Source organism: Balaenoptera ricei, chromosome 8 (genome assembly GCF_028023285.1).
Source record: "Balaenoptera ricei isolate mBalRic1 chromosome 8, mBalRic1.hap2, whole genome shotgun sequence".
In the NCBI taxonomy this organism is placed as follows: domain Eukaryota; kingdom Metazoa; phylum Chordata; class Mammalia; order Artiodactyla; family Balaenopteridae; genus Balaenoptera; species Balaenoptera ricei.
The window spans coordinates 58,275,503-58,291,431 of NC_082646.1; the positions used below are offsets into that span (position 1 = coordinate 58,275,503).

At 54.8% G+C, this 15,929-nt stretch overlaps 1 protein-coding gene across 1 annotated transcript in view; it reads right to left on the minus strand.

The window, feature by feature from the left end:
* The window catches only part of MYO7A (myosin VIIA), a 105,260-nt gene that overhangs the window by 57,160 nt on the left and 32,171 nt on the right, over window positions 1-15,929 (minus strand). Inside the window, exons 13-19 of the mRNA XM_059930729.1 lie at window positions 15,771-15,906; window positions 12,428-12,534; window positions 6,365-6,502; window positions 4,288-4,446; window positions 3,775-3,867; window positions 1,570-1,664; window positions 168-252 (exon numbers count right to left, since the gene is read on the minus strand). Of these exons, the coding sequence (XP_059786712.1) occupies window positions 168-252; window positions 1,570-1,664; window positions 3,775-3,867; window positions 4,288-4,446; window positions 6,365-6,502; window positions 12,428-12,534; window positions 15,771-15,906 (813 nt within the window). The remainder of the gene's footprint in view (window positions 1-167; window positions 253-1,569; window positions 1,665-3,774; window positions 3,868-4,287; window positions 4,447-6,364; window positions 6,503-12,427; window positions 12,535-15,770; window positions 15,907-15,929) is intronic.

The window sequence follows — 15,929 nt, forward strand, 5'->3', positions numbered from 1 at the left end:
GAGCTGCAAAAACCAGACTCGGACTTCGGGCTGGAGGAATGGTAGGGGCTGGCAGGGTGGCAAGAGGCCAGCCAGGCCCCGCAAACAGGTAAGTCCTGCTGCTATGGCAACAGGGCCAGGTTCAAAGGCTTCGTGAGGCAACAAGCAGCTCCCTTGAGGAGGCTCACCAGCCCGTAGTTCCTCCTGCAGTTGTGGCCCCGCCAGTGCCTCTGGATCAGCGTGGCAGCATTCTTCAGCTTCAGGAAGTTGGACCTAAAACAGCAGCATAATGCAGGAGGACCTCTGCCAGGGTCCGGGTGGGGTTTGGAATTAGGAGAGCAGGGCTGAGTCCCAGCTCTGTGTCTCCTTGGCTCCATGACCTTGGGCAAAGGCATATAACTTCTCTGCACCTCAGCTTCCTCATCTGTAAAATGGGCAGAATAATACCTGCCCTGCCTGCCTCACAGCCTTGTCACATAAACCCAGTGAGGTGGACATTCAGAAGGTTACTCATGAATAAATGTATGAGTAGTCAGTAAATAAAGATTAAACATTTTGAAAACTGTAAACATCACTTATTACTGACTATCTAACTCCCTCATTTTATAGGTGAGGAAACTGAGACTTGATGAGGCTGGGGCTGGAGCCCTGGTCTTCTGACTGAGTGAGCACCATGCTGTTCCCTGTGCACACTAGGCAGCTTCTACAGGCTGACAGTCACCTTCAACCTGATGGAGGACGAGAGACCACACATCAAACAGCAGGTGTCTCCTGAACATAGAAATAAATAAGGGAGGAGTGAAGGATGGCTACGTCAGTGTGGGTGAGCCAGCAAGCCAATTCCTGGATACACACACAAACGAGGGCACAGCCGTGGGAGGGGGCGGACAGATGGATGGAGGGACAGGTTGATGGACAGACAGGTGGATGGATGGACAAAGGATGGCTGGACAGATGGACAGACGGATTGAGGGACAGGTGGGTGGATATATGGATGGACAAAGGATGGCTAGATAGATAGACAGACAGACAGATGGACAAGTGGGTGGACGGATAGAGGAAGGGAGTGACCAGATGAACTGCAAAAGATGCAGGCTGTGGGATTTTTGTGGAGCCTGAATCACACTCCTGAGTCAGCCCTGCCCATCTGTGAACTGACACAGCTGTACACATGCCCCTTACATGGAATATGGGACACACTTTGTAACTCACAAAATCTCAAATTTCCTCTTTGGGAAATTTCATCAGGCATCTGAGACCAACAGCGGGTCCACTTGTGTGCCTCATGTGCCCACGTGTGCAAGCCTGTGTGTAGGTGGGGGTACTGTGTTACTGGGCACGGGGGCACAGATAGGTCCACGTGCCTGAGTGTTCAACCCTGTTCGCATGACCCTGTGTGCATGCTGTGCACGTGTGTGCGTGTTTCTGTGTGTGCACATGGGTGTTTATTCCGTGTTCACGTGGGAGGAACGGAGGTGAGCCAAGCACGTGTGCGTGCGTGCGCGCGCACACACACACACACACACACACACACACACACACACACACACACACGGGCTGAGGTGGGGAAGAGCTAGTCCAGGCACGAACCTGTCTTTGAACCCCCGGATGACCTTCTGGAGGAGGATGACTCTGTCAGTGATGGCCTTGTCCCGTTCCACCTCCAGCAGCATGTCGTGGTGGTCCTGGAGGGCAGAGCTCCTGAGCGGCGCCCCTACCAACCTCTCCAGTCTCAGCGCTGAGGCCGCCCCAGGTGGGCCCCCTCTTCCTTCACTCAGAGCCCAGGCCTAGGGCTCAGTTGGGCCCCAAAGGCTCCCAACCCTGCTCTGGCCCCATGGGGCAGCCTCTCACAGCCACAAGTACATACAGGTACTGTCGTGGTGGATGCCAGAGGCCTGGGAGGGACAAAGGGAGCAGGAGGGGCCTAATTGGACTGCATGGAGTCGGGGGCCCAACACGCACACACACTGGCTTCATCCTATGGCCATCTCTACCCGAGTCCCAGCTCTTCTAGGTGCTCTGTCACATCAGCCCCTGGCGTGGGCCAGGCCACCATCGTTTCTCTCCAGGATCTTAGAAACAGTCTCCTGTCCTCTGTTGCTCCCCCTCTGGCCTTCCCTCAAGGACAGATCTCATAGAGATACCCCACTGGCTCCCGGGGTCAAGCCTGGTCTCCTCCCCTGGCACCCAGGTCCTCTACCATCAGGCCCTGCCCACTTCTCTAGCCCCCTCTCCTTCTCACCCCTGAGCCCCTAACCCTCACTCCAGTTGGACAAAACTCATGGTTCGTTCAATACATGAATCAAATATCTCCATGTGCCAGCCATGTGCTAGGTGCTGGGGTGAGGCTGCAATGAACCAGGCAGACCTGGGCCCTGTCCTGGGGAATCTCAGTCTGGTCGGGGAGGAACATCCATCAGATAATCACAGGACACATCACTTGGGGACAGGGCCCAGCACAGAGGGGCTGCTCAGCCAAGGCTTTCTGAACAAATGAGTGAATGAATGAGAAGCAGATGTTTGGGGTCTGGAAACCACTACTGGTTTCTGAAGAGCCCAGAAAAGTGAGGATGTGGAGGATGGGGACAATGATGTCTCTGGCACTAGACGCCATCGTGCTGCACGCCTTCCCTCCCTTACCCATGTGGGCTGGGCATCAGAACCACAGTCTGGAAGCCCTGCTCTCCACTCCAAGGCAGCGCCTGACCATGGGCACCTCACCTCTACGTGCTAAGCCTCTGAAACGGGCATAATAATTCTACCTCACGGGCTGCTGTGATGACTAAATGAGTGATGATGGACAAAAAGCCCCCACTGGGGCCTGGCCCACGGAACGTGCTCTCCAGGTGGCAGTTGTGAGACACACAGGCAGGGAACAGTCAACACATTTTTCCAATGAGGAAATGAAGGCTCAGAGAGATGAAGGCACTGGCCCAGGCCCCTCAGCCAGGGAGGAATTAGACTAGACCCCAGGACTCCCTCCAGCGCAGGGCTGGCTCCCCCGTTCCCTCTCCCCAGCTGTCCTGGGCTGCCTGGGCCCACCCTATGCAGAGGAAGGAGCACTGCCCCATCACCCAGGACAGCCAGAAATCCAGAACGGCAGAAATGGAAACGGAGAAGCCAGCGCTCACGCTGTCCCTGCTCTAGCTGTCCCATCTCCGCCAGCTCCAGCAAGCTCCCCCGGCCCAGCTTCCTGCTCCCACCCCTGCCCCTTCCCCGACTGCCCAGCCCCCGAAGTCCTGCCCAAGCTGTGGTGGGAGCCAGAGGGCCCCAGGTGTCTGCTCGGGGAGCGTGGGAACAGGCCCGGGGACACCAGAGAGCAAGGTGAGCAGCACACGGCCGACCACAGCCTCGCATGAGCCCCGCCTGGCAGGAAAAAAGGGAAGGCACCAAAGGTACACGCAAGAGCCCCCCACCACAAGCACATCCCATTTTACAGATGGGAAAATGAGGCTCAGAAAGGGCCAGTGACCTGCCCAAATTCCCAGGACAGACAACCACAGGGTCAGGACTGAATCCAGGCCTCCCTGATGAGCCCACCTCTGGCCTTCGGTTTCCTCACCCAGGGTCACTGCTCCAACCCCACCTCCAGGTCACAGATGCTCTCAAATACCAACTGCCCCTGCACCACCCGCTCCAGCCAGCCACAGCTGCAGGGCACGAGGATCGCAAAGGCCCAGCACGGACCCCATTCGGTGCTGCGACTCCTCTACAGCACACCCCTAGGACCTGTTCCCACCGTGACGGGGAGTTCACAGCCCCGCCAAGGCAGCCGGAGTCAGAGCCCGTGCTCACTTTCAGAAAAATCTTGGTTTTGCCAATCTGCCAGTCATCGTGGGTGCCCAGCACAGCCTCAGCCATGCGCTGACATGTCCCCCGAAGGTCATCCTGGGGGGTACATAAGAGAATGGGTGGCCCCACCAGTGGAAAGGCCACCTGGTGTCCCTCCCAAGGCTGGGAGGCAGGGCTCTTGCTCCAGCTCTGGCCCTAACTCTGTGTGGCCGCCGCCGGGCCCTGCCTTCTCTGACCCTCACTCTTCTCCTTAGCTCGGCCCGATGATTATAAAACCCTCACCTCCAGCTAACAGCCAGAGCCCACTCACCACATGTGTTAAGTCCACACCGGCCGAGCATGGCGATGGAAGCTCTCAGATGCACTCCACTGCCTGACCCCAATTTTCCCAGCCATACCTGAGGTGGCCGAGCTGATGTCACGCCCAGCACACTGTTCCAATGAGAACACTGGGGCCTTTGCCCAGCCCAGAGCTGTGACCCTCCCTCCCGCCCGCCTATGTCCCCAGCTCCGTACCTGCTTGTAGGCCGGCTTCACGCCGGGCAGCAGCACTCGGTACCGCTCCACGAACTCCACGAAGCTGTAGCGGATGGGATAGCCGGCTCGGCGGATTCGGATGGTCTCCATCATCCCCGAGTACCGCAGCTGGCGCACACACAGGTGCCGGTCGAACAGCTGCCAGGCAAGGAGCCAAGGGCGTCAGTGCTGGATGCTCCCGCTGGGAGGCCAGCCCTGCTCTGTATTTTCCTGGCCCCAGACAAAGGCCCCGAGAGGCCAAGGTCACACAGCAGATGAGGAGCAAAGGCGGGACCAGACGCGGCTCTGCAGTCCAAACCCACCGAGCAGCACGGAATGAGGCCCTCACGTGGGGTGAGCTGAGTGCTTTGAGGGCACAGAGGACAGACAGCTTAATTCTCCTTGGGACATCTCGAGGGGGCTTCGTGGAGGACCTTTGCTCTAACCCTGACAGGAGAGAGGCTGCTGGAGGGGCTAGCTCATGCAAAGGTGAGCAAGCCTGAAAGCGCAGGACATGTTGGGGGATTTTATGGGGACTGAGGAGGCTAATCCACGCCATGATTATGGTTGTGCAGGTGGTGGGTGCCTTGTACAACCCCAGGGGTCGCCCTTCATATTATAGCCATCTTAGGTTTATAGTTTTTCAGACAGCTTTCTGGCTGCTGACAGCAAAGTACCTTCCTTAAGGAAGAGATACATTTTTCTAATTGGCACAAAGTCATTTTTGTGATGGCAGCAGGGTTGGTGGATGGGCTGTGAAGGACCTGAGAGGCCAGGCTAGGGAAGCAGTAGAAGGTGACCGGGTCAGATTTGTGTTTGAGAACCACGTCTCTCACTGCAGTGGGGAGGAGGACGGGAGTGGGGGACAGGAGGCAGGGAGGCAGGAGACCCAGGGAGGAGGTCCTGCAGCCAAGAGCCAGGCCACAGATGCTGAGGTCAGCCCAAAGAAGGTTCCAGAGGCATCTGAGAGCAAGAGAGATGGTGCCCAACTCCAGGGCCCCAGCCTCGGTCCCCTGGACCTCCTGCCTTAGAGGGGAGCTCGCTGGAGCCCTCTGTGACTCTCACGCCCCTGAAGACCCTGTCCTGATCCCCCTGGGGGACTGGCCAGCCCACTCTGGGGAATGTTTCCGGGCAGGGGACAGGGGACAGAGTTAGCATGCGGAAGGCTGGCTGCCGCCACCTGTTTCCTCTCGCTACAGGCACTTTCCCTGGCCCAGTACTGGCCTCCCGCCTTCCGTCCCTCCCCAGACCCTCAGGCCCCAGCTTCCCCTGGGCCTCCCCTCCTATCGCTGGGAAGAGACTTGTGGTAAACAACACCTCCCAGAGCTGGGGAAGGAGAGGGCTCCCAGGGAGGGGCGGCCCAGGCTCCTGGCTCTGCAGCCTCAAGCCCCTCAACCTCCCTGAGCCTCTGGTCCCACATCTTGAACATGGGGCCATAAAGGTCCCTCCCTCCTGGGCTGTTGGGAAGGTTGAATGAGGCTGTGGAAAGACGATCCATTCTGCTCCGGACACACAGAAAGGGCTCAACAGATGTTACTCAGAAAAGCCAAAAACGAAAATGTTCCCCACCAGTCAAAGGAATCCAGGAAGGGTTCCAGGAGGAGGTGGTCATTGGCTGGACCAAAGGAGAGAAGGCTTTCAAAGTCAGGGCCACAGCAAGAACCACAGCTGCCACTTACTGAGTGCCTTCCTAGGCGCCAGGCAGTTTGCATGCATTATTGCATGGAATACCCCCAGGAGGTGGGTATGATCAGTCTCATTTCCATCTGTGAGGAAACTGAGGCACGAGAGAATGAAGTGACTTGTCTACAGTCACCCAGTGAGCAGGTGGTGGAGTTGGGATTTGAATCTGGCTTGAGCCCACTACTGCAGAGTCCAGGCTCTTTCCAGGGTACCTGCTGCCTCCAGTAAATAGGAACTTTGTTCTTTAAGCCCCTCAGGGGCCCTGCCATTCCCCACAGAGCACAAAGTCTCACATGGGCCAGCCCACCCTGCCCCTTCGGCCCAGCCCCTCCCACCCCCCCAGGCTGGTCCCATCTGCCTCCCCCTCGCCCCCTCCCAGGCCAGGGCTGCTCACCATGGGCTTCTTGAACTCGTTGGGCTTGATGCAGCGCACGAAGAAGGGCTGGCAGGCACCCAGCGTGCGCATCAGCAGCTCCAGCGACCGCTTGAACTGGCTGCTGAGTGTGGGCGAGCGCTTCCTGGTCTCGGCGCCCTGGGGGGATGGACCACAGCGATGGGAGGGGCTGACCCGTGCCCCTCCAGCCCTCCGGAAGGGAAGCAGGAGGGGAGAGGTCAGCTGGTCAAGGGCCTGAGGGAGAGCTGCCCAAGGAAGCAGGCTGGCCAGGCACATGGGTTTTCCTGTCACCCGCCTGGTCTGGGCTGGAGCTTGGATCCCAGACGCACCCCCTTCTGGGAAGCCTCCCTGATCCTGGGCCCAGGAGCGCGGCACACGCCCTGGTGTGCTGGGTGACTCTGGGCAAGACGCAGCCCCTCTCTGAGTCTCCATCCTCCCTTCCCGGTATAAATGAGTGGCCAGACTTGGTCACTTCAGGATGATGGGGTCGTCTCTAGAGACGGGTTAGACAGACCTAAATTCAAACCCTGGCTCACCACCTCCGAGTCCTGTGATTTTAGGCAGGTCACTAAGCAGCGCTGAGCCTCAGTCTCCCAAATGGGAATAGTGCCATCTATCTAGCTGACCAGGCTGTGAGAGTCTGTCTCAGTAAACAGCAACCCGTGAGGGCGGCAGTGCTACCTGCACCCTCTGCCCTCCCTGTGGGATTAGCAGGTCAGCAGCAGGTGGGCGGGGCAGACCCAGATAAGCCTCCTAAGAAGGCACACAGCTGGCCTCTGGCCGCCGTCCAGCACCAAGGCCCAAGGGCCCCGTGCTCTACCAGCCACTATCCGGGTGAGCCGACCAGCGACCCCCTGCACTTCCCTGCCCTGTTGGGGTCTCCCTCTCAGAAGACTATGAAATGAGTTGGGGTCCTGGGGGAGGACCTGAGCAGCAAACAAACAGGAAGCAGAACCTCTCAGGCCAAGAAACTGGACATAAAAACAAGATTCGATTCCAAAGCATTTTGATGTTATTGTTTTCCTGGCAATTTCTTTTGGGTGAGGATTTTTTGTTAGTGAATTTGATTATTATTGTGAGATTTTATATTTTAAATGAGTCATCATTTTATCTGATATCCTGTAGCACCAAAAACCAAGGATGCAGATGTCAGTGTGTGAGATATGTGGGGGGAGGGAGAGGCATTTAACCCATTCTAAAGTTAGACCATACGCCCCCGGAATGAAATGAAACTTGCCAAGAAACAGCAAATGCTTGCTATTCTGAAATTTGCCATGTTTTCTGTTTTAGTATTATCTGGAATATATTCTAGGATTTTGCCAAGAGACGCTGAGGAGTATTTGCACTGGGGTAGGGTGAATGTCAGGTCTGTAGCCCCCAAGTCTGCCCCAGAACCTGATCCAGCAGCAGCACTGAGCGACCCCCAATTGGGGGGGAAGCTGTCCAGGGTGGGCTGTACCCAGCCTGCATTAGAGGCCTTGCCAGGAGCACGTGTGTGCACACACAGCACACACACAGACACACAACACACACAGCACACATACATAGACACACAGGCACATAACACACAAATGTACACACATATACACAGACACACACAGACGCACACCACACACAAATACACACGACACACAGCACACACACACAAGACACACACACTACACACACATAACACATATACACACACAACACACACAGAAATACACACGCAGAGAAAACCCTCACGCACAGCACACAAAGCATGCACACATGCACAATACACACAAACAACATACACGCACATAGGACACACCCTTCTTTGGTTTCAATCAGCACTCTGGAACTATTCCTTTCTGTCTGTCTTCCCTGCTGGGCTGTGAGCCCCGTGAGGACAGGCGGGTCTGCCTTGCTTACTGCTGTGCCCCAGGGCCTGGCACAGCAACAATCAACAACACTTTGCTGAACTGAAGTGGTGCTGAACTGGTTGCTAGCGTCCATGGGCTCCGAGAAATTGTCCAACTGCTCAAGCCACAGATCTAGGAACCATTCCCAACTCCTCCTCTCTCATATCCAATATGTCAGCAAATCTTATTGGCTCTACCTCCAAAATGGACCCAGAATCTGACCCTTTCTTACCACTTCCTCCACTGTCAGTCTGGTCCAAGCTGCCTACATGGCTCTCTCGTTATTGCAATAACCTCCAAACCGGTCTCCCTGCTTCTGTCCCCCACTCTCCACACCACCCTCCACTCCACTATCGACACAGTGATAGTGAGTGAGTGAGTGAGGCTGTTAAAACACAAATCCAGTCATGTCTCCCCTCCCCCAACCAGCTCAAAATCCTCAATGGCTTCCCAGTTCACTCAGCATGAATGCCAAGGTCCTTTGTAAGAACCCACATATCCCACAGGACCTGGTCCCAGTAACCTCCAGCCTCTCCACCACTTTATTCCCTCCCTTCCAGCCACCCCTGCCTCCATGCTCTTCCCAGGGCAGGTTGGGGCTTAAAAAGCACCTTAGGGTTTTGCACTTGCTGTTCCCTCTCCCTGCGATGCTTTTCCTCCAGAATGCACGTGGCTGGCTTCTTCACTTCCTCACCAACCTCTCAGTAAGGCCTTTCCTGATCCCCTGTTCAAAACTGCAAAGCTCCACCACCAGCACCCTTCCCTCCTTCATTTTTCCCCATCTCATAAGTCACCATCTGACATGATATAATCCACTTATTTATTTGCTTATTAACTATTTTCTCCTTCTGCTAGAGCACAAGCTCCACGAGGACAGAGGTTTCTTTCTGTTTTGTTCACTACTGTGTCCCCAGGACATATGACAATGTCTGACATACAACAGGCATTCAGTAGGTATATGTGAGGGAAGGAAGGAATGAGTGAATGGGGCCTATGATCCCAGGGTCTGCTCTCATTTCCCTGGCCACCTGGTTTCTGATTTGGTTTTATTTCATTGAGGGGAAAGGTCATCTTTTCCAACATTTGTTGTTCTCTGGGATAATCTGCAGATAATTGGGGATGGGGTAAAGGCAGAAGTGAGAAGTCCAAAGGTCAGCGTTAAATGACGCCTCGGAGGGGATGTGAGGCGCAGGCACCTGAGCATGATGTGATCGGGGCTGGGAAGTCACTGTCAGGAGGAGCCACCTGCAATAAGGAGTGAACCAGCGTCCTGTGGACTCAGGGCGCCTGGGTCATGTGCCTGGGGGTGGGGGTGGGGCGGTGTTCATGCCCTGGAAGAGCTGCCCTGCTCTGCAGCTCCCTCCAGCAGCAACGGTTGGGGTGGGGCTGCCGGGGGCGCCCTGAGGAGGCAGACACAAGAGTCAGAAGGGTGGAAATTCAGGGGCTGGGGACCTGCACAGGACACAGGTCAGATCACCGGAAGGATGTGGGCCCTCACCCTAAGGAGAGCGCTGCGGCTAGTACACTGTCATCCAATAAACTGACTCAGCATCCACACTTCACCAAGCCCATTTCCTTGTTCCTTTAACAGAGCTATCATGTTTCCAACAGTTACAAAGCATTTTTCCTTTCCTTGAGGCAAAGCTTGCAGATAGCACAGTACAGTGAAAAGGAGCAGGGACAAGAGAGCCTCACTGTAGCCCTCACTTGTACGTGACTTTGGCCAAGTCCCTGCACCTCCCTGAGACAGACCTGGAACCAATCCCTGTGTGTCACCAGCTGTGTGACTTCTCGCAAAGACCTTGGCCTCTCTGGGCCACAGTTACTTTACCTGTAAGGTGGGGGCAATAGTAATTACTCACGGGGGTGCCTAAGTGGGCCAGAAGAGTAGATATAATTGGTATCAAATCTGTCACTGCCAGGTTCTCATTCTGTGCTCCAAAAACTCCCTCGGGAGCGGGCCACTTCTGGACACCCCACAGTCTCACACTTGGACCTCTCCACGGTTCCTCAGCAAGTGGGTTCTATTCCCAGAGTTCAGGGAAGGAGGCTTAGAACAGGAAACTTCACGGAGAGGTCCCCACATGCCTCCACGGGCTTGGGAAAGAGAAGTAGGAGGAAAAGATGGGTTCAGTGTCTTCCGGGACTGCCCAAGACCAGGAGGAGTGGGTAGGCCTGGTAGGGGCTGGGCTGGCATCTACAGAAGGACAGGAAAGACTGGGGGAGAGTCCAGAGCCACTCCTGTCTCACCAACACTGCGACCGGCAGTTTGTGGGCTTCACGGTGGGGACTGCCGGTGCTGGAGCTCAAGGCGCCTGGGCCCCTCGCTGGTGGTGGCCCTACATTCATCCCATCAACCAGCTGGGCCACAGTGTCGGCCTGGGGCCGACCGTGGGCAGAGGGCGGAGGCCTCCTTCCAGACAACCTCCCTGCTCTTGATGTGCTAGGGGCCCCGCACTACCACTGTGGTTTTGTGATTTGTGCCAGAACTCTGCGAGGCACCAGGCAGCAGGGGGATGCCAGACATGCAGGAAGGAAGGCGGACCCAGCGTTAAGAGCGAATGTGAGAGGATGTCAGCATTAGGCAGAGAGGAAACTGACGGCTGAGAAGAGAAAAGGGAGGCGAAGGGACGGTGGAGCTATGCTGCTGCTAAGGGTACCCAGCATCTTTGGGGCCCAGAGCGCCTTGGGAGCCACGCACGACCTGGAGCTGGTGGTCAGGATACACCAGGGATGGTGTTCCAGGGCCTAAGGAGGTCAGGGGGCACGGAGTGGCTTCTAGTCCCAGCTCCCCCGCATGTTGTGACTGGGAGTGAACCACACTCCATCTCTGAGCTTCAGTCCCTCATCTGCAAAATTCAGAAAATACCACCTGCCCCTCCTGCTCCACAAGGTTAATCGGAGGATCTGACTGAGTCATGGACGTAGAAACCCTTAGTAGGGCCTGATGGAAGGAGCAGGCCTTGATGCCTCCAAGAGACTCCGTGGAGGCAGAGAACTTGGGAGAGAAGGGTTCGAGTCCCAGCCCTGCCCCGATACACTGGGCAAGTCTCACCTCTTTTTCTAGGACTCAGTTTCCTCCTTTAAGAAACTGAGATGCCTGAAGTCCACACAACTCCAAAAACAAAAATCAAACCACTCCACAAACCACTCCATGAAAACGCACACTCCAAAAAAAATAAAGAATAAAAGGCTCTTTCCCCAAGCCTCAGTGCCGCAGGGGCTGAGGACACAGCCCAGCCCCAAGGGCTGCTGAGGCCTCTCCCGCCATCCTCCGGCCCCGGGCTGGGGTCTTTTACCTTCGCAGAAGCTGCTGACTGGCGGAGAGTGCCCGATGAATAACCACAGAGAAACTACAACAGGAACCACAGTGCACGGCGAGATGGGGTGGGGGGCAAGGAGAACGTGGCGGGTCAGAAAACAGAGGGCAAAATCCACCAGGGAGAGAGGACAACCCTCAGGGCAGTGGTCTGGGCTTCTGGGAGGCTGGGGGCAACACAGGCAGCAGGGCAGGCACTGAGGGGGCAGAGGCTCTGCCCTCCCCTTGAGCCCCTCCACGCACTCTCCAGGAAGCCATGGGACAGGAGGAAAATATGAAATAAAAAGGCATACAATCCTGCAGGAAACAAGTCCACCCAGTGAGAAGGTGGTGGAGCTGGGATTTGAATCTGGCTTGAGCCCACTACAGAGTCCAGGCTAACACTCTAGGGACAAAGGAAATGTCGAGGGTGGGAAATTCTCCACCCCCGCCCCCGCCAATATGGGGTCCAGGGCTGGTGCAAATATGCCGTTTGTGCCCATTTCTCTGAACACCCACCCCCGTCCGCGTCCTCAAGGCTGGACGTCCCCTCTTTGCCGGCGCTCCCTGTTCGCTGCTGGAGGTCGGGGTGGGGGAGGGGCCCCCCATGGAAAACCGAGTCCTGATCAGGCTCTGCTCTGCAGCATCTCACGTGATCCTCCTCTGGGCCTTGCACCCCACCCACTCCCCCTCATTAGTACAAGAGGACCCGATAGGAGGATCTTGGAGGCCCTCCAGCCCCTCCCGGAACCACAGCAAAGCACCGCCCCTGCTCTATGGCCAGAGGAGCTCAGCTGAAGCCACTAGACAAGGGGGCACCTAGATACCGGCCTGGCTTCTGGGGGCCCTTCCTGCCCAATGAAAACCACACCCCGACGTTACCATGGCGACGTCAGCCTGGAAGATCTGCTTGATGAACTTGTTCCTGGAGGAGTGGACGAGCTGGATGATGTCTCCATGCAGGGTGTCCCGGTTCTTCTCCAGGAAGCCTGGGCAGCGGCAAAGAGCAGTCACACCTCGCCAGCTCCGGCAGCCTCCCCCCGACAAGACTCACCCCTTCCCCGAAGCCACAACGCCTGGTCCAGGAAGACCCTCAAAATCCACCTAGTTCAACCACATCCACTTTACAGTTGGGGACTCGGGCCTGTAGAGGACAGTAGCTTGCCCAAGGTCACAGAGAAAGTGAGGGGCAGAGCCAGCTCTGGAACTCATCTCCCCAGCCTCACAGCCCACCTCTTCCCGGCCTGGCCAAAGAGGAGGGCAGGAAGTCTCAGGCCCCGGGAGGGAGCGGGGCACCTTGCCAACTCAACCACCGCAACACCTGAAATGCCAGCTTCAGTCTTTTGGAGGAAGGTGAGATAGGCTGGGACCTCGGACCCTCTACCGGAGTGCTCGCACCTGGACAAACATCTCCTCCAGCAACAAAATACAAAGAAACTTAGGGACTAAAAATAACTACACGCATGTGCGGTGCCAGCAATTGTGAACAATAAGATACAAAAACGCCACAAACCGACTGCCATTCCTGAGCTGCTGGGAGCAAAAGCAGGGAACTGCCCATGACCCCTGCACACAGCACCACTAAGAGGGTGAGCTGACCACCTAAGCCCCTCCTCCAGCCCGACCCACCAATCCGCCACCGCCCTCACCTCATTTAAGGAACCAGCCCGCCCCCGCTCAGGGAGTGAGCAAAGGCACCTGTTTCTTGTTCTCACTCCCTCGTGCTAAAGCAGCCCGAGCCCCTGTAAAGCTTGCCTGAATTTCTCGTCTGGCTTCTTACCAATTTCTATTGATTAAAGAGTCCAAGGACCCAAGTTCAGTAACAAAGGTGTCAAAAGCCCTTGTTAAGTGTGTGCCCTGGGAGAGAATACAAGTTCATCTGGTACCAGGTAATAGTAAAGGAATGCATTTAAGAGACCTTGTGTTTGGATAGTGCCTTCACAGCTGGAATGCTCACAACTCCCCCTGTATATGCAGGACAGGTGGAGATTATCTTCCCCACCCCCACAAGGGAAGAAATTGATGTTCAGAGAAGCTAAGCAAATTGTCTAACGGCACATAGCAAGCCACGGGCAGAGTTAAGACCTGAGCACAGGAGACCTGGCACCAGCCCAGGGAGGCTCCCCTGTACCACACAGACTCCAAAGAAGGCTACCATTACCAGGGACTGAGGACTTAGGAACTGGTTAATGGGGGGCCTTGCTAGCGTGGAGATGAAGATGAGGAGCCCAAGGGCTGGGGATGCCTGAGGAGGAGGAACCCTGCAGAGAAGCAGCACCCTTTCCCCCAGGACTCAGGCTGCCCTGGCTGGCAGATGGCACAGAGACCCAGTGCGGAGCTGCCCACATGGCATCTGGGGAGGGGTGAGCTGCAGGTGGCACTCAGTACTGGAAGGGGGGCTCTGAAGTTGGGATGGAATTGTAGGGTCCTAATTAAAGCTCTATGACAGACTCACTATGGGACCCTAGGGAGGTCCCCTTCTGGGTCTCAGCTTCCTTATCTGTTGAATGAGCATGATGCACCCATAAGCTCTAGCTTCTTTTTGGATCACCTAGCACCACACATGTCATAAATAAAATTTACTGAATTGAAACAGTGCTCTGTAAACAGAAAATGCTGACACAATTGTTTAAAGTAGCTCAAAACTGATTAGTGACCTTAGGCAAGTCATTTCCCTCTCGGGGCCTCAGTTTCCAAATCCATAAAAGTAGATGAGCCTTATGTTCCCTCCAGGTCTAAAAATATTCTATAATTTTATAACTGAGTAGAGTTTGCTCAATTTTCATTCTCGCCTCCTCAGCCACATCATGAAGCCTAGTACATAATAGATGCTCAGTGAACGTTGGTTGGACTGAACTGAAAAAAAAACCCCTCTCTTATTCCAAACAACAGATCCATTTGTTTGCCCAACACTCCTTCAAACTTAACATTGGCTTTCTTCTTTCTAACAGGTGGGGCAGATCTCACACCCGATAATTTAATGAGGGCTGAGCAGCCTTCTGATTCCATAATTGCCGCATGGCTTGCTCTCTGCCTTCTGGACCAACTCAACAAGGAAGTATGAAAGCAGTGGCCCTTTGCTTGTTCGTTTGGAATTTCACTGGCTTTGGCTGTGGGTGGGACCCTTTGGGACTGAAGGCGGGAGGGCAGACACATCCCACAGCTGAGGCCCATTCAAGGCCAGCCCTTTGCACCAGGGTGTGAGGAGTGCGTTTGGCAAGGGCAGTCTGCCCGCTTTTGACAGACCCTGTAAGAATTCCAAGTGGGGATAACTTGACTGTTTTCTGACCTTCTTCCTCACTTCTAGCTTTAAAATGAGCCCAATTGTATCTCCCAGGAGAAAAGAAGATACATCTCCTTCAAAGACCAAACTTGGTCTTGTTGCTCAAAGAGTTTTGGTGAGTAACTGGGCTAGTTGTAGGCCTGGCTTTGCAGCCAATAGGCTGTGTGATCTAGAAAAACGTTAACTGCCCCTTCTGAGACTCAGTTTCCCCATATGTGCAAAAGAGCATTGAGTCCACCCGAAGAATTGAAAGCAGGGACTCAAAAAGATACGTATACACCCATGTTCATGGCAGCACTATCCACAACAGCCAAAAGGTGGAAACAACCCAAATGTCCACCAACAGATGAATGGATAAATAAAATGTGGTGTATACACACACACACACACAAATACAATGGAATATTATTCAGTCATAAAAAAGAAAGAAAATTCTGACACATGCTGCAACATGGATGAACCTTGAGGGCATTATGCTAAGTGAAATAAGCCAGACACAAAAGGTCAGATATTGTATGTTTCCACTTATATGAGGTACTTAGAATAGTCAGATACATAGAGACAGAAAGCAGAATAGAGGTTATCAGGGACTAGCGGGTGGGGGGAGGATGGAGAGTTATTGTTTAGTGGGTACAGAGCTTCTATTTGGGGTGATGATGAATAGGCTCTGGAGAGTGGTGATGGTTGTACAATATTGTGAATATACTTAATGCCACTGAACTGTAGACTTAAAAATTGTTAAAATGGTAAATTTTATATTACATATATTTTACCACAATTTTTTTTAAATCCCTAAAAAAAAGCACTGAGCCCAATGCTTCCTAACATCCCTTCCCTCTTTGTATTCCAGGGCCCTGGTCTCTGTCCTGGGCTGGAGAAGGGGAAGGAAGGGAGGGGACACAAGCAAAGAGAGACAGCCAGCCCCAGAGGGCCCACCTGTACCTTGACTCTCATAGTAAACAACGCCTGCAAAGTGGATGATCCCAAACTGGGTCTCGTGGTTGTTCTTGGGGGGAACGTAGTTCGAGTTGAGCTTGTGCTGGGAGTTCAGTTTATGCAACATGGTGGTGTCTGTGCCCTGTGGGAACAAAGGAGCAGCTG